The 17,769-nt window shown below is 42.5% G+C and overlaps 1 protein-coding gene across 5 annotated transcripts; it reads left to right on the top strand.

Moving 5' to 3' along the window:
* The first annotated feature begins 1,307 nt into the window (after positions 1-1,307).
* On the top strand, positions 1,308-11,231 carry pcbp3 (poly(rC) binding protein 3). Of its 5 annotated transcripts, none has more exons than XM_076264335.1 (12): positions 1,308-1,382; positions 1,857-1,880; positions 1,996-2,028; positions 2,150-2,266; positions 2,759-2,890; positions 3,506-3,634; positions 4,851-4,925; positions 6,131-6,172; positions 7,692-7,767; positions 8,981-9,033; positions 9,353-9,522; positions 11,195-11,231. In XM_076264335.1, exons 1-12 carry the CDS (start codon positions 1,308-1,310, stop codon positions 11,229-11,231), a joined length of 963 nt encoding a protein of 320 aa, XP_076120450.1. The 5 variants fall into 5 exon arrangements, with proteins under 5 accessions (XP_076120450.1, XP_076120449.1, XP_076120448.1 ...); XM_076264334.1 differs by having other exon boundaries at positions 7,689-7,767; XM_076264333.1 differs by having other exon boundaries at positions 7,689-7,768; positions 8,931-9,033.
* Positions 11,232-17,769: the final 6,538 nt, after the last annotated feature.

Here is a 17,769-nt window from a genome sequence, read left to right as displayed (position 1 = left end):
GTAATGCATACTGGTCCGATATAAGCTGGTACATGTCGTATACACACACATGTGGATACAAGTGTGCAAACACACACACAGGGAAGTACATGTGAGTCTATGCGGATGTGCACAAATACAGACACACACACACACACACACACACACACACACAGACAACCATACACAGACAGGCTTATGGACCTTTTTCCAGTCTCGATATCTCGCCTCCCCAGTGCTCTTCTCTCTCCACCCTGTGGTCTAAGATGTGGGGGCCCTAATGTAGGCTTAAGCTGAGTGCTCCCATCTCTCCATCTCTGCTCCCCACCACTGTGGCAAGGAGCACACTCACACTGGCCTGATCCCGCACCACAACCAGACACAAAGAAATGGGGTCTCTGCAGCGGCTCTTAGGGAGTGGTCTGTTGTGATTAAATACGATGAGAGAAATCAAATGCTTTTCATGGAGAGCCAAAAGAAAATATGCTTGTCCGATTCACGCTCACTCAAGATTAATTATCCTTTCTTTTTTGGACCTCTTTATAGTAGAACATATTGCTGTTTAAGGCCAATTATACCACATGTATTCATTCTACTGTGAAATGTTGAACGCACAGACACAACCTACTTCTTACGCACATCATTAGCCCTGCAGGCATTTTCGGGTCTTAGCGTAGCAGAGAGAGAATGGTCTTACCCTTGATTAACATATAGAATTTTTTTTTTTCTGGCACACGTTCAATTGTCAAGGTTACCAATCCAGGTTTGTTGCTGTGTTGCAGTGCATTTGCCATGACAGAAGCAGCGGAGGCTCAATCCAATGGGCTGTGAAATATGATTAGTGGAATTTTGTGATGCTGAGCTGATTCATTTGTTGTAGTTCTAGATCATTTGTTTATACACTGAGTCTTATTTTTTCTCCTCTCTCGAAGAGGGATTGTCACATTTTATGATGTTAATGGTTATGCGTGGTATGTGTACACATTATTAGAGGAAAATGCAGTGCAATCTGCAGTTCATCACTTAAACTGAATAATTAAAACGTGGAGATTGATGTTCATATTCCTGCAGGTTCATTACAGCAAGCTTTTTGAAGATTGTGGGAAGTCTTCCCCCTAGTGTTCAACTCTGTGCAACATTAAATCCATGTCATATCCCCATGTTGAAACCTCTGCAGTTATCATGCCTTACCTCAGCAAAGCTCAACAGTGTGCATGGTTCTCTCCTGTCTCTCCTATGCAGGTTGGCTGCCATACCATCACTCTCTTCCTTTTCCCGGGGACATCCTGTCACGTGACCACACTCCTGCCTCGCCTCCACTCCCCAGCATGGAACCCAACAAAGTTCAGTCCGAGGGAGGCCTGAATGTGACCCTGACCATCCGCCTCCTCATGCACGGCAAGGTAACCAACCAACCGACACCCGACCAACCAACCAACCACAGAGCACAGGCGGGGCAGGGCAGTGGAGAGCCAGCGCCAAAAAAAGATTTACAGAAAAAACGAGAGAGAGAGAGAGAGAGAATGAACAGGGCTTATTGTGAGTCATTCTCCCCAGACGTGACGTGTTGGCTAGAGAGTCTGTGACTCATCAAGATGAGGGAGTATGCCATCTCCTATTGCTAATCAAACGTGGACATGCTACGCTGTCATCGGTAGCAGATATACTGTCTGTCAGAGACCTCAGTACCTCCTGAACAACTAGATTTCTTGGCCATGATTTATGTCTTGCGTTTGCAAACATATCTGATTCAGTGATGAGCCGTGACAGGAATTGAATAAGCGTAAAATGTGGTTCAATGCCTCTACCTCCCTCTCTAACTCAATCTCACTCTCTTTTTCTTTGTCTCTCACACTCCTTCTCTCTCTCTATTTTAGGAGGTTGGAAGCATCATAGGGAAGGTATGTGGATTTACTGTATATAACACCTCACTTATTTACACATCCAACATTTTTTGCTGAAAGTATGTTATTTACTGTATTTTTAACACTCAACTTCATCTGGTACTTTTAACAGAAAGGGGAAACGGTAAAGAAAATGCGTGAAGAGGTATGTGTGTCGTGCACTCTCCACCACCCGCTCATAAAAGAGAACACAGTGTTATTGTTGTTGTTGTAAAAGAGAAATGCAATCATATCCAAACTCATCCTGTTTTCTCTTTCTCCGGCAGAGTGGAGCTCGCATCAACATCTCGGAGGGAAACTGCCCCGAAAGAATCGTCACCATCACAGGCCCCACAGACGCCATCTTCAAGGCCTTTGCAATGATTGCCTACAAGTTTGAAGAGGTATGTTCAGTCGGGGCCTGGAATAAGGGTATCTGAAATGAAGATCGTTTTTTTCTGAGAGAGGGGGTCTTTTCTGTTGTCTGTTTTCTTGTTCTTTTCTCTCTCTCTCTCCCTCTCTCTCTTTTTTCCCTCTTTTTTATATATAAAATCCCTCGCCAGCTCTTGACAGCCAGTATATAACACTAATCCCCATGTCTGTCTCTGGCAGTCGGGGTGGCATTACGCTCTGAGCTTGGGCTAGTGTTTGAGTAATTCCCCAGTAGAAGCTACTGTAGCAATATATCTGCATGCAATGGTGAAAAAATTATAATTGTAGCAGCTGCTTTTGAGATGTGCAGAACCAATTCAGGACATAAAACAAAATGCCTGACACTTAATAACACACTGTTGTAGGGAGCATTGTTAAACTGAAAAATGATTGTAACAAAAACAGCCTTTGTCCAGCTTTTCTGTCTATGCCTATAATCAAGGTAATGTCAGGTGTTTTTCCAGGACATCGTCAATGCCATGAGCAACAGCCCAGCCACCAGCAAGCCCCCAGTCACTCTGCGGCTGGTGGTGCCAGCCAGCCAGTGTGGCTCCCTCATCGGGAAAGGAGGATCAAAGATCAAAGAGATGAGAGAAGTACGCCAGCCCTGCATGCAAAGCTGCCAACACACTATCTACCAGTGCAGCGTGTGCACTGAATATTTAGAGCATCCCTTTCCTCTGTGTTCGGGAGGGAAGTGGATACGTCTCTGACACTAAGCAGCACTACTACAGCCAAATGTTAAATTGTCAGAGATTCGATATTATACAGCATGTACAGCTTCTTAGGGATCCAACTTAAATAAAAAACAGCTTGCAAGACTATGGTTAAAATAATTATGCAAAATACTTTCCAAAAGCTAAAATCAAAATAAAGTTTGAAAACAAATTAATTAAAGGTTTAAGCAAGAAGTAAGTACCACTGTACTTTTATCAGATTGTGCTGACAAAACAATTACTTTTAAATTCAACAACAAGATGGCCAAAGTATGTAACCTTAAATGGTTCATTATTTTGTCGGATAGAACATCCTGTAGGCTGTCGATGGCCTTGGCAACGTTTTGGCTCACACTAGTGAGCAGAAGCACAGAAAAGGTCTGAGCAAGCCTGGTACAATGATACTTACTTTTCTGTGTGCTACATCTGCGTTTCCACTCAATTTGGAACGTTCTAGAGAACTTAGAGAACTAAGAGCGTGTTGTTCCTCTGCAGTCCACAGGGGCACAGGTGCAGGTGGCGGGGGACATGCTGCCCAACTCCACAGAGCGGGCAGTGACAATCTCCGGGACTCCCGAAGCCATCATCCAGTGTGTCAAGCAGATATGTGTCGTCATGCTGGAGGTAGAGTATATGGCGCGGGGGGTGCACCCATAGTATTGCTGGAAGTCTGGTCTGCGTAGTCAATTGAATTTGGCTCGCTGAGCAACTTCCGTCGCACAAAGCACTTCGCCACAGTTAACACCCTCACTGCCCCCTCCCTTGTCCACTCTCCATGCCTGCTTTATAACATGATGACATTGAAGACATTTTGTGCTATAAGTATACTCCAGGAGCACTCGCTCCCTCTTGAGAGCTGACGTAACATGCTGTAGGCTACTCCACACCCAACCCCTCTTTGAGTGATGTGTTGGGTTAGAATTCTTTTTTTTCTTATTCTTTTCATGCGATGTCCATGTCGATGCTTATTGATTGATGCAGCTGTTATTTCCCTGGCAGTCCTGTAGAGTTGCTGACATGCAGACACTTTTGTCCCACATAAGTGAAGAAATAGGAAGGGGGGAACAGAAACACATTGAATATTCTTCACTGGAGTTAAATGTACAATCGGCCATGGTGATGGAGCATGCATCAATGTGCCATGCCATTTAAGGATATTCACGGGAAAAAGCACCATATGCTCTCAGCGTAACCCGTAGGCCTCGAGTGCTTTTCACAACGGGCTGCCACTTTGCTCTTTTATTTTTTTTTTCATGGTCTATTTTTTGGTGAGAAGAGCGGAAGCGCGTCCTACATTGTGTTGGTAAAGCAGTGCCCGAGGAATCTCAGCACAGGGTTGGCCATGAGCATGCCCTGCCTGCCTTTCTTCTCTCTCTCTCTCTCTCTCTCTCTCTCTCTCTCTCTCTCTCTCTCTATTTCCTCACGTTCCCATGTACCCATGAGATATTCTCTCTCACCCTTTCCCTCTCTTTCTCTCTCTCTCTCTGTCATCTCATTTCCCTAACTTTAGTTTTTCTTTTGAGCCTACTTGTACAAAATGAACACACACACACACACACACACACACACACACACACACACACACACAAACACACCCACACACAGATAAACAATTGAAAGACTGCATTTACACTAGTTTTGACAAATGTTGTGTTCCTGCTATTGATCTGGATGGCCCATTTGGCTAGACAATCTTGTGGATTTCTGTCAGTCTACACACACACACACACACACACACACACACACACACACACACACACACACAGAGCCACTCTTACCTGTTTGCCGTCTCCTGGTCTAACACCTGGTCTCTGCCTCTTCCCTCTTCCCCGTCTCCTAGTCCCCACCGAAAGGTGCCACCATCCCCTACCGCCCAAAGCCCGCCTCCACCCCCGTCATTTTTTCAGGTGGCCAGGTAAGAGCCGACCCGCTGGCGGCGTCCGCAGCCAACCTCAGCCTTTTACTGCAGCACCAGCCACTGCCTGTTAGTGCACTCAGGTTTTCTCACCTTTTCACTTGCATGCCCACTCCACCACCACTACCCCCCCCCCCCCCTCACAAAGTGGAGGGTTAACACGCTTGGGACAAGGGGAGGAGGAAGATGGGGATGGGGGTAGAGCTCCATGGCAGAGCATCACGTTGGAGGGGGTTAAAGGGTTTCATTTATTTTTGTAGGAAGGTAGGGGGGTTATGGAGATGAAACAGTTTTTTTTGAATTTTTCATTCCGTTTTTAGAAACAAAAAGAAATTCTCCTCGAATCACATCAAGGGCCATTGCCATCTTAACAGAGTTTGGGAGGATGATCATTAAATTAGAAATGAGTTTGCTTTTACTGGTATGGTGCAAACAGTGTGCAACGCCACCTCTCTTGAGCTGGCTGCCTTTAAATATCTAATTACTCCTGACTGATGTCTGCCATGAGAGTCTCTTTTCAAAACCTCCTCCTCTTTCAAAACAGATATCATATCCTTTTACTGTAACATTCCTACAGTCTCCAGTAATATCAGTTGAATAGAACAATGGTATGTTTCCTTTGCAGTGTCTTTGCAGCATAGCAGAAATGTTAAAAGGATATTGTTATCAGTCAATTAATCAGTCATTCCAGCTCATTTTTGCCAACCGTAGAAGTGTGGTTGAAGCGTGAATGATGTGTGATTGAAAGTTGAATTATATCTAACAGAAATGTTCAGACTGCTTGATTCATTCCATCTGTCCAGCTCCGTTAGATATCAATGGCAGCTCTTGTGATAGACATTGATAGTGTCTATCTCAATATGACTTCATTAGAAAAGGCTCACAAAAGAGATGCTTGTTAAACTAAGACCTTTCTCTCAGCCAATATAAGAACATATATAGTAATTGTCATATTTATATCAAAATGCTAACACAGGATGTCATTGAGAAGGTTAAGAACCTCAGTCTGAGAAAAGTTTATTTTAAGTCATATTCAAGTCATGTTTAGTTTTCTTACCCATTAAATATAACCATTGTAAAGCAATTTGTCGATAATTTAGTTATTTTGTCTAAATGCAGAGGCAACATTCTTGATTTGGTTTGACCTGTTTGTTGTCTTTATGGTGCTGACTGTGTCCCCTCTACTTTTCTCTTTCTCTCCACAGGCCTACACAATTCAGGGACAATATGCCATTCCTCACCCGGATGTGAGTTCCCAGTCTCCTTTTCCAGTCCACACAAACACCAACAGCCTACATGACATGATTCTGTTTTTCGCTTCTTTTTTCCCCTCTTCTTTTTGTTCTTATCCGACTAGAAGACATATTAATATTACCCAATAATATTAATACATCATTTTTCATGTCTAATTGGCATCACATTACAATCTGGAATCCTAATGATCCTCTCTCAGTGTAGCAAAATTGTGGACAAGATTTCTCAGGACTTGGCCTGCCGCAGTCAATGAAAATATGACAGAGGACAGGTGCATTACCAGAAAGTGTGCACCCCCTGAAACCTGTCAACGTCTCATCACAAAAATGTACACTGCTTGCGATGTTCCAGGGTCCCCTTCCCAGTAGAATGATCACTGATGGTGAATTCCGTCTATGGGGTAAGACCCTGGTGTCTGAGGAAAAAGCATCAGACTTGAGGCTTTGCCAGGGCTTTGAGCCAAACAGCCTCAATTTGGTTCTGAGTTTTTTGACCCCCTCTCTGCCCTGACCCGTGAGCGAGGTTCCATTAGCTTCCTGGGAGAACAGCTCACTATGGCTTTTCATGTCCTTATATGGGCTCTGAGGAGGAGCTTTCATGTCCTTATATGGGCTCTGTGTCTATCTGGCTCCGTTAGTAAACTGAGACCAAGCCGAAAGAGCTGAGTGTGCATCAAGGTACCGGCCGTCCAAATCCCACAAGTCTGCACAGCCTCTGTCTGTAATTCCACTTAATCAGTCTTCATCGCCAGAGCATCCATAGAGATACTCTCTGTCAGTTCCTTTAATTCGGCTGAGGCAGTGATTGATGCCAAGAGAGGCATAGGTTGACATCACCATCACTCAACTTGACGCCGGATGTCCGTTTCACCCTCATTAAAGACTTAGGTGAGCGCTCCAGCCAGGAGCTTTCTCCTGCTCTCCAGGAACGAGCAGGGCCGTTTTAAATAGACAGGGCGTTTATTTGAAGGCTGTTTGTTTTGTTTGTTGTGCAGTGTTGTACACCATTAAATATTAAATCGCATTAGACTTGACAGACCATAATAGGCTTAGGCGTTTGTGTCCTTCCTGCGGCCTGTGCGTTTGCATGAAACAAATAAAACAAATAAGGTTGTGAGGGAAAAAATAATTCATATACCATACTTCAGCATGTCAAAATCTCTTATGATAAAAGATTTCATTGCTTAATCCTGCGAGATCCAAATCTAAGACGTAAACCCAGTCAGAGTGACGCACTCCACCAATTTCACATACCAAAAGTCAGGCCAAGTCCTGCTCAAGAGTCTCTCACTTTCCTTCGCTCTCTCTTCCTTCTCTCTCTCTTTCTTCTTCCACCACAGTTTGTCCTGGCTTCTGCTCCTCGTTGTTTCTTCCTTTCTTTCTTTCTTTCTTTCTTTCTTTCTTTCTTCCTTTCTTTCTGTCTCTCTTCTAGTTTTGCATCTTGATTTCTCGGTGTTCACCTCTGTTTCAACAATAACCTCTTAGTTCTACTGTCCCTCCCCCACCTCAGCAGCTGACCAAGCTTCACCAGTTGGCTATGCAGCAAACCCCCTTTACCCCCCTTGGACAGACCACCCCTGCTTTCCCTGGTACGTACCCATCCACCCTTTGGACTATTTCCTTCTCTTTGTACCTGTAGAAACACACTCTCTGTGTCTCTCTTTCTCTTCCTCTCTCTCTTTCTCTCTCCTCCTCTTATTTTCCTGTTTTGTTTCTCCATGACGCGCTTCATGACATACCCCCCTGGTGGATGCTCTCCATGACTGTAGCACCTTTGGTTTGATATGTTCTTTTTTCCTCGTTTTTTTGACCACATTTTGCTTCAGTTATAAACAAAAACGAGCGCGTGGCAACTCAAAAACAAACCTCAAAATTCGAAAATATATCTGTTAATAACATGTTTTTTTATGTAACCCTTGAATTCACTATGCACATGTAGAATTTATTTCAGCAATATATGTAGGTATTTTCATAACCAAAGTCTCATGAATAAATATAGCTAAGCCTGATTCCATTTTACCCTAGTGTCCTCCACAGGCCATTTGTGTCAGAATTGATTGAACAAAACAGGAACCCGCTCATGAAGTTTCCTCGTAGAAGAACGTCCTAGTGGGTTATTTTTCAGCGCCCTTCAAACAGTTCATATGAGGACATGCATATTTGCCCATCAACAGTCATTTCTCTGTTTTAAAGTGTCATGAGTGTTTAATGACAGCAGTGGGTTTGGGCTTGCGGGTAAAGTTGCGTCATGCTCCAGTATCTTGATCTTAATGAAGGCTGCCATTTCACTCTTTTATCATTTAAATTGCCCCAGCAGTGTCCAATATATGAATGTACACAGGTTTTCTTATTAGGTTATAAAAATAAATGCATCTCAGCTGTAAACCTTCTCTCTCTCCGCATTATCTCGGCTCCTGGAGGAAGGCCGGAGGCCATTGTTGCCTGATCATGACCACTTGGCTGCAGCCTCTCCACAGTGTGCTTAAAATGCTGTTTATGCTGCTCTCTCTTCCTCTCCATTCTCCACTTTTTTATGTCTCTCCCCCTCACTCTCTCTCTCTCTCTCTCTCAACCCATCCCTCCTTCACCCCTCCCCCCTCTCCCCCTCACTCTCTCCACCCATTCCTCCTTCACCCCCCCTCTCTGTCACTCTCTCTTTCCACCCATCCCTCCTTCACCCCCCCCCTCTGTCACTCTCTCTTTCCACCCATCCCTCCTTCCCTTTCTCTCCCCTCTCTGTCTCTCTCCCCCTTCGTCCCCTTCCTCTCTCTCCCTCCTTCTCTGCGCTGCTCAATGCTGTAGGTCTGGATGCCAGTCCCCCGGCCAGTACTCATGAACTCTCCATTCCCAATGATGTGAGTAGGAGGCCCTTTTAATAACAGTGTTAATAGGGATACCTTAGGACACATTCCCTGAAAGTATTTGATGTTTGCAAGGGTTTATGACATATGCTGCTTTGTAATGCTTATGGGCGATGGTGCTGTTGTTACAGTGTTATGATAGATGCAGTTTTAGAAGACATTTAGCCTTCATTACAACATTTGTGGGAAGCTTCATTCTCAGAGGACTATGTGAAGTGTATGAAACCAAAGATTTTTTTAGTTTTCATTTTTACACAGCAGGTTGGCACGTTCTCTTTTCTCCTTTGTAAGAAATTCTGTAATGTCTTCCCAGCTAATAGGCTGCATAATCGGGCGCCAGGGAACCAAAATCAACGAGATCCGTCAGATGTCTGGAGCGCAGATCAAAATCGCTAATGCTATGGAAGGGTCATCCGAGCGCCAGATAACCATCACTGGAACCCCCGCCAACATCAGCCTTGCTCAGTACCTCATTAATGCAAGGTAACCCCGCACTGCGCCCTGAAATAAGTGATCCAACCATTAGTGGCCCAACCATTCATGCTGTGATGTATGGCTTTGTGTCTACTTCTCCTCTCAATGGAAACCTAGCTTCTTTTTTCTCAAAGAAATGCCTTGAAGTCGCACAAGGACACAGGAGTTTTTCTCTTAGTAGTTTTTTTCTTCTCCCTCCACGTTGAAATATAAGACTGAGTTTTGAATTAATGTACTCTGTACGTCTTATACTGATGATATCATCTTCTGTTCATTCATAGTGATTTTTCTTTCTAATACAGTCTTCCCGTTTGCAGCCTTAGGCAATCAGCCTCAGTGCTGAAGGTCACACAAGTGCTCTCAGTCCACCACCTTGTTATTTCTTTTGTGTTAAACCATCTCTTTTCTCGTCAGTTAGAGACAGGAAACATTTGTAGTCTGTAGCTGAAAAATAGAGCACACGTGCACATTATGTATCTAAAAAGCTATACATCCAGCAACGTGGCTTCACAGAAAAGGCTACCATGGCAGCAAAAGAGTGAGCTCTATCACTTTGTTAAACGCTGTCGTGTCATGGCGGCACAGATGAATGGAGGGAGCAGTCGCATGTGGTGCTCTCGCTGCTGCGGGCTGCTTAGAGAGAGATTGGCGACTCCGGGGGTGGGATACTAACGCCTTATTGCTCTCCCACCGTTCCCCACTGGCAGGTTCAGAGACGTGGCAGCCATGTGGAATGACCCATCCTCCATGACTACATCCTGAAGCCCCAAACTGGTGTCATTGTCAGAAGCAAACTGCAGCTTCCCCCCTCTCCTCCTATTCCAAAACACCCTGCCCAGTTACCTATTGTGCATCCCACCCCTTTAGAGTTCATTAGACCCCCCTCACTTTACAATATACCTTCAGCAGTAGCGTTGCTTGTATGGGTAGGCTATTGCTAAAGATAAAGACAAATAATTGTGGTTTGATTTTGTTCATGTTAAAATGTAGTGATTAAGTATAGTGTTTCAGCATGTTGAATGCTTAGAATCAATCAAGCTGTATTATTTTATTTTTGTCCTTTTCTTTGTTTTCTTTTTACTGCTAGCTTAGTTAAACATGGTTGCTGAATAAGTCTTGTAGTTTCTTGTCAGGAAAGCTTTAAAAATGTACAAAAAATGTAAAACGTTTAAAAAAATACACAAAAACTGTAATTGCTTTTTGACTGCTAATAAGCAATGCTGTGGGTAGGGCAACTAGAGTGATGTGATGCACCCATGTAAGGAGAATGCTGTGATTGCAGACATGGGTTTCAGAGAACCAAAATGGGTTGGAAATTGTTACAGTTCCAATCAGAGCCTAGGAATTAGCCATTAACACCATTCATTTTTTATGGATGATAAATATGTTTTTTTTCTTGAGTTTAAAAAAGGAAGTCAAATAAAAAACATTTTTAAGACATTTTAGCTGGCAAGGGAGTCCATTGTTTTATGCCTGAATGCATCTGATAATCCAAATGCATGACTGATTTACAGACACGCTAAACACGTAGAGCCATTAAAAGGTGGACGGCCACTTCAGAACTTTTAGTGTTTGGCGAAACGTGTCAAGTGCTTTCAGAATTGTTTTATTTTTCTCTATTTTTCTATCTCTTTCCCCCCCCCCTCTCCCCCTGCCTCCCCCTCCCCCCTGACTGTTCTAGGCTGACGTCTGAGGTCACTGGAATGGGCACACTCTAATTTCTACCCTTCATCCTTCACTGCATCACATGACCCTTGAGCCAATGGCATTGCACCTAGTTTGTTTATCTCTCTCTCTCTCTGTGTACTCAGCTATCCTGCATTTTAAGTAACTAAGCTCATTTTAATTCTACAATGTGCACATATTTATAAGTCCCAGTTTAATGTTGTTCCTCCCACACCCGTTATATTGATGCTCCGTATTGGCCCTCAACCTCTTTTTATTTCAAAGGACACTTAACTTTTTTGTCACTCTAGTACCTGACATGCCACTCCATTTATCTGTAAATTCATTCATTTCATATTCTTGTGAAACACTTTACTCTATGATTGTCACTAAATGTATCTCATTTGACATACTGTACAATATTCACAACAGCATAAAGAATAAAAAAAAAAACACATATGCACACAAAAGACTAAACCAAATTATAATTTCAAGGAGAAAAGCCAATCTATGTGGGCTTCATAGTAAACCACATTACACACCATGATAACGTTATGAGAATCCATATTAAAGACAGGAAATGGATGGAATGCTTGCATCTCCTGCCACTGTGCATTTGTTCAGTTGTTTGTTCAGGTGGCACTTGGGAACAATACTCTAGATGCATTATCACTCTCTCCTGTATTCGTTTGATAATCTGGTCACGGAACTGATAATGCACAAGCAGCCCAATGAATAAACATCAAGTAGACTGGGCTGTGGTGACAGGCTCACCGTCAGGTCTATTTGGAGATCTTTTCTTAAGTAGACTCCTAAGCTGAGTGTTGTGCTTGGCTTCAGAGATAAATATCTCTATGAGTGATCGAGATGACCAGCTGTCGTTGGTTGAAAGTGAATACAGAGCACTGTGACGATAATGGAATCTTCCTATCCCATCTCACCCTCCTGATCCCATTCACTCTCATCATTGGTCTGTTTGTCTGTCCACACATACAGTACGCCGACGTCATGCATTTAGTTGCATGTCTCTTCTGTCGATGATCTTCAAACTCTGCTCCTCTCTCTCTCTCTCTCTCTCTCTCTCTCTCTCTCTCTCTCTCTCTCTCTCTCTCTCTCTCTCTCTTCAAACCTCCACTTCTTATCACTAATGCTTTGACAGAAGCTATATAGCAAAAGCCTGCATGCATCTGGTGCCATAAAGGACTGGTCTCCACTGACAGCTTATTGAACATGCACGTTCAGCACAGCCTAGTCATCTGCCAGACAGCATGTCCCTTATACAAAAATGGCAATATAACCTTTGCTTCAGGACCAAATCATCAACTACCCACTTAGCGTGGAAGATGTCAGACATATTAATGAACATTTGTATCTTTTTTTTGGTTTTGTTTGGATTGAACCAAGTGGTTTAGGCCATGGAATGTTCATGGGTTCGGGCTGGAATCCGAGTGGCTCTGGTGGAAGGGAGGCCTGCCACCCTAGCCTGCTCACCCCTGTAAATGTTGATTGTTTATTTTCTATTTGCATCCAATCTAGCAACAGACCAGTGTGTCTTTGTTCCTGATAAAGATCACAAGCCCATTGTGTCGCCTCAAACACCTGGTTGATATGCGATTATTTTGAACTCTGACCATGGTATGATTATGATCACAACATCTCCAGATACATTTGATGAAAAACTGTACCGGTTTAAGATATAAGCTATGCACACACCATCACAACGAAAAACCAAGCACATGCACATGTTTTTAGTCAAATCAGAAGAAAATTGGCTCTAATGTGTTCGTGAAATTTGTTTAAGTAATTTACTTCAGTCTTTCATTTCTCACTGTACCTGCCAGTCCCAACGCATCTAGGCTTATTTGTGACTTCATGATGTTATTCTATTTTATTGTTTTCATTTTCCAACAATATGATCTATGAGATCACTTTTATGAAGTCTGACAATCTTACTCCAACACGGTTTTCAAGGATGTTGTGTTTCCTAATCCTACTTGTAAGAGAGTGCTTTTAGATGTTCCTCTGCTTTTATTCTGATAAGGTATAAGGTCTTGGTTTTGGTAAAGAAAATGAAAGTTGAATGTAACTCTTTCAACACGTTCTGACTTTCTTCAACTGGGTTTACTCTTCTACTCTTTTTATGGAATAATCTCTATTTGCAGTCAGTGTCTTTGGTCATTAGGTATTCCAGATACTCTTGTAGGGATGTTGTAAGAAACACAGTGTTTGCACACTAAGACATAGAGTTACGTTGTACGTTATATTCCAGCTGCTGCTTCAAGCATTGAAACTGCAGCTATTCTATAACTACACACTATTTGTTTTTTTCCTTGGAAGAATATCTGAGGCATTCTGTCTAACATACCTGTGCTGAGTTACATAACTAAATGCAGTGAGATTTAGCTCATAGCATATGGAGATCTCCGCACAACATTTATAGCTGAATATGGTCCTACTGACTTGACATGAAAACAAAAAATGTTGTCATGAAAATCAACAAGTTTTTGCATTGTTTTTTTGCACTGATTTGAAGTCGAATTGTTTTGTCAGTGTCTTAGAATTTTTCACTATTGAGTTAGATTGTATGTTTATACAGGACATTGTCTTGTAGTTCTTTTGTGGAATGTTCTATTTGTTGTAATACTAGGTCTGACATACAGAATTGTAGTTCTCTGTGGAAGTTTTGGCCTATTTTTAAAGGCATGCTTTGTAGCCCTGTCATCTGACTCACAGGAGTAACAATGGAGGCAGTTGATCATATAAAATTGTTGTTATTATTATTATTATTATTATTATTATTATTATTATTATTATTGTTGTTGTTGTGTATTGCCTCTTTTGTTAGGGTGAGTGATGCATCTGGATTAAACAGTGTATTGCCATTCATTGTATTGCTTTTTATGACTGCAATAAGATTTATCATCATTTTCAAATTCACTTGCCATTAAATGTCAGAGGACGCGGTATAGCGACATAGTTCAGACATCTTTATCTTCATTTTTGTTTTCATTCATCATCCATACAAACCAAGCTCATGGCATTACAATAACAATTACCACCAAGGTAATTTTCTGCATGCTCATTGCAGAAAAACAAACAAACAAAAACAATCAAATAATCTCAACTAAGGTCTTAATCTTAAATCTGCTTCATTGAATTCATTGTCATTTTTTTGCACTTGCACATTTTATTACTTGTACTAGAGCAGCAAAAAACAAAGGGCCCTTTCCCTCTCTCTGTGCTTCTGTACATTCTGCTGTTTGAACATGTAATAAAGAGTTATTATTTTATGTTGGATATCTCGCTGCTTGCAGGTCTATATTAGATTTAAATTACTGAGATTAGATTAACTTTCAAATGTTTTGTAAAAAAAAGGAAATAATAAACTTGTTTTTTCTTTTCTCCCTTGATGTCATTCTGATTGATTGTGCACTGACTGATTGAAAAGATTATTTTGTTTTATGATGCGCTTTAATAAATCTGACCTGTGTAAATAAAGGCTGTGATTTTTTTTTTCTTTTTTTCAAACGTTCCTTTGAGGGCAACACTCACTGACTGCCAAGATAAGACTTAATCTACCACTAGAGGGCTAACAGATAACAGGGAGGTAATTGAATAGTATCACTAAAGGTGTTTAGCCTGATGGCCTACATCTGAACATAATATAACAATCATTTGTTCAAATGTTCTGGGACAGACCTACACAACAGAACACCTCATATAGGCAAACTATACAATCCCAGCTATTACAGAACACCTCATATAGGCAAACTATACAATCCCAGCTATTACAGAACACCTCATATAGGCAAACTATACAATCCCAGCTATTACAGAACACCTCATATAGGCAAACTATACAATCCCAAGGAATGTCTCTCATATACTGTAGGCAAACTATACAATCCCAGGGAATGTCTCTCATATAGGCAAACTATACAATCCCAGGGAATGTCTCTCATATGGCAAACTATACAATCCCAGGGAATGTCTCTCATAAGACTTCCCAGAGTATTACCTGAAGCAGTCCATACCCCGTTATTTAGTTTGTGTTTGTCATTGGGAAATACTGTCCTATTCTCTCCCATTTTGTAATGGGGTTCCATGGAACCTGTGGGTCGTCAAGTGAGGTGTACTTCAGTGCCCAAGTAAATGAACTCAAGCCCAAGCACACGCAGGTATGGAGGGGGAGAGACAGAGTATGATTAATCTGGATGGTCTGGCAGCAACCTGCTCATGTATGCCTGGGCCCTGCAGTGCCAGCAAACAGGTCAGGGGAGAGACACTCAAGTCTGTAGGCGTGTTTCCAAATTAGCCCCATGCCTCCTGGGGTGTGTGTGTGTGGATTGGAGAGGGTCACCTTATCTCAGCACTGTGCTCTGCCCCTGAACAGTTTATTCATGGTTAGAAATAAGCCCAAATTAATGCAGTTCCTGATTGCTATCCCCAAGCCCTAAACTACATTTCGATGTGCATCCCTGCTAAATGAGGCACCCACGATAAGCAATCCCTTGCACTTACTGTAAGCAAAAAGGCGCATCATCGACTGCACTGCTGTGGGTATTAATCGGACACAGGATATGCCTTTTCGGTGCGGCATATCAGGTTACCGTCAAGGGCATCTTTCAGCACCACCGCTGAGTTGGTGAATCTGTGTGGGTGAGAACAGGAGAGAGGGGAGAGGGAAAGGGAGAGGCAGGCATCTAGATGAGTTCATGGCTAGTGCATTACTGTAAAGGTGGTTGGGGTATAGGGAGGAATTTGGTTAAATAATTTAATGCACTCCGTATAACAGTCAAAAGCTGTTTCTGAGACTTGTCTCTTCCACTTCTTTTCAGTGAGCTGTGCTGTACTACCTTGTGTCCTTGCCCTTCACTGTGCAAAGTTGTTCATTTGTATTCAGCGGGATATTTACCTCTGAAAAGGGAAAAACAAAATTGTTCCATCAGCCAGGTGCCACTTGAGTCAGAGGGAGCCTTTGGGGCGTGGGTGGGCTGTCGGAGAGAGAGTGGTATGGGGAGGTGGCTGTGGATAACCGTGCAAAGGATTTGCTTTTTGGAACCACATGCAAATCAGGTGTGGAAATTGTGAGACACGCTTCCGTAATTCAAAAGGACAATGCTAAAGATCGCCCCAAAGGCTCTTGCCAGCCTCTTTGCATAGTTATGTGATTTTTTTGTTGTCCCCACAACAACCTGTGCGGACAGCAAACAAATAAAGACAGAGACGACATAATGAGTTCAGGTGAGAAGCCTAGGAGGAAATCCTGCAGAACAAAGATACTTATTTCCAACCAGTGGAGGGGATTTGAATGTTACAGTGTAATTTTCTCCAACGTGTGTGTATGTGTGTGTGTGTGTGTGTGTGTGTGTGTGTGTGTGTGTGTGTGTGTGTGTGTGTGTGTGTGTGTGTGTGTGTGTGTGTGTGTGTGTGTGTGAGAGAGAGAGAGAGAGAGCGAGAGAGAGAGTTTGTGTTCGTGTTGGTGTGTGTGTATGTGTATGGGTGTGTGTGTGTATGGGTGAGAGAGAGAGAGAGAGTTTGTCTGTGTGTGTCTGTGTGTGTGTGTGTGTGTGTGTGTGAGAGAGAGAGTTTGTCTGTGTGTGTGTGTGTGTGTGTGTGTGTGTGTGTGGTGAGAGAGTTTGTCTGTGTGTGTGTGTGTATGGGTGAGAGAGTTTGTCTGTGTGTGTGTGTGTGTGTGTGTGTGTGTGTGTGTGTGTGTGTGTGTGTGTGTGTGTATGGGTGAGAGTTTGTCTGTGTGTGTGTGTGTGTGTGTGTGTGTGTGTGTGTCTGTGTGTGTGTCTGTGTGTGTGCTTGTGGAAGGGGGTACGCAACATTGTCACAGTGACATTTTGAAAAGCGTTTCGATTACAGCTGCCTGACACTACATATGGCTTATTCCCTCTCACCCAATTTAATTTGTCAAGTGTAGTATAATTACCTCAGTCTCAAAGCAGAGATCTCAGCACCTTTTATGTCTTGCAGGCACCGAGGCCTGACACCTCACCCTGGTACACCTTCCTCAGCAGGGAGTCGAGACAGGTGCCTACGCACAGGTGACAATTCACAGCACTGTATTAATTTCGAGCAACAACAATCATTACCTTTACATTTTTAATGTTCCGTTTTGGGAGGCAATTACAGAATTCCACAATGTTTTCTATATTCATTAAGATGAAATAAGCATTAGTTTAGATGATGTTAATGCAACTGAAAATAGACTACAATAAATAAACAATAAATTCAGAAAATAATTGCATTATATTAAAAAATAATGCAGGGGATAATCAGTTATAATGACAGTAAAAAAATAGACCCAAATCTTACCTACACTTCAAATCATTCTAATCAACTGAACAAAAAATTCAAAGGTCACTTCAATATTTTTACCATGATACTAGATTAGAAAATACCACTGACTGGTGTAACACTCTGACCTTAGCCAGTTGTCTGGACTTGACAAACCTGTGACCTAATTGTGATAAATCTGTGAGGAGCAAGGAGCCCTCTAATAAGGACCCTGCCCATCAAAAAAGATGGATTCGCTTTGTCAATGGACTGCCACGCTTGAATAAGCAAGTTGGATGCAGGAAC

Source organism: Alosa pseudoharengus, unplaced genomic scaffold (genome assembly GCF_046254945.1).
Source record: "Alosa pseudoharengus isolate Yale_2024_CS ecotype anadromous, Long Island Sound unplaced genomic scaffold, YU_APseudo_1.1 YU_APseudo_1.1_scf_3, whole genome shotgun sequence".
NCBI lineage: Eukaryota > Metazoa > Chordata > Actinopteri > Clupeiformes > Clupeidae > Alosa > Alosa pseudoharengus.
The sequence above is the reverse complement of the archived record's forward strand: the minus strand, read 5'-3'. Positions and strand labels throughout refer to the sequence as shown.

What these genes read in the sequence shown, in the direction of transcription:
- pcbp3 (XM_076264331.1), top strand. Translation starts at nt 1,308, where the DNA reads ATGGAACCCAACAAAGTTCAGTCCGAGGGAGGCCTGAATGTGACCCTG. An exon ending in ACCACCCCTGCTTTCCCTGG is followed by an intron (nt 7,769 to 8,930) that starts TACGTACCCATC and finishes CTCTCTCCCCCT; the next exon opens with TCGTCCCCTTCCTCTCTCTC. An exon ending in CAGTACCTCATTAATGCAAG is followed by an intron (nt 9,523 to 11,194) that starts GTAACCCCGCAC and finishes TGACTGTTCTAG; the next exon opens with GCTGACGTCTGAGGTCACTG.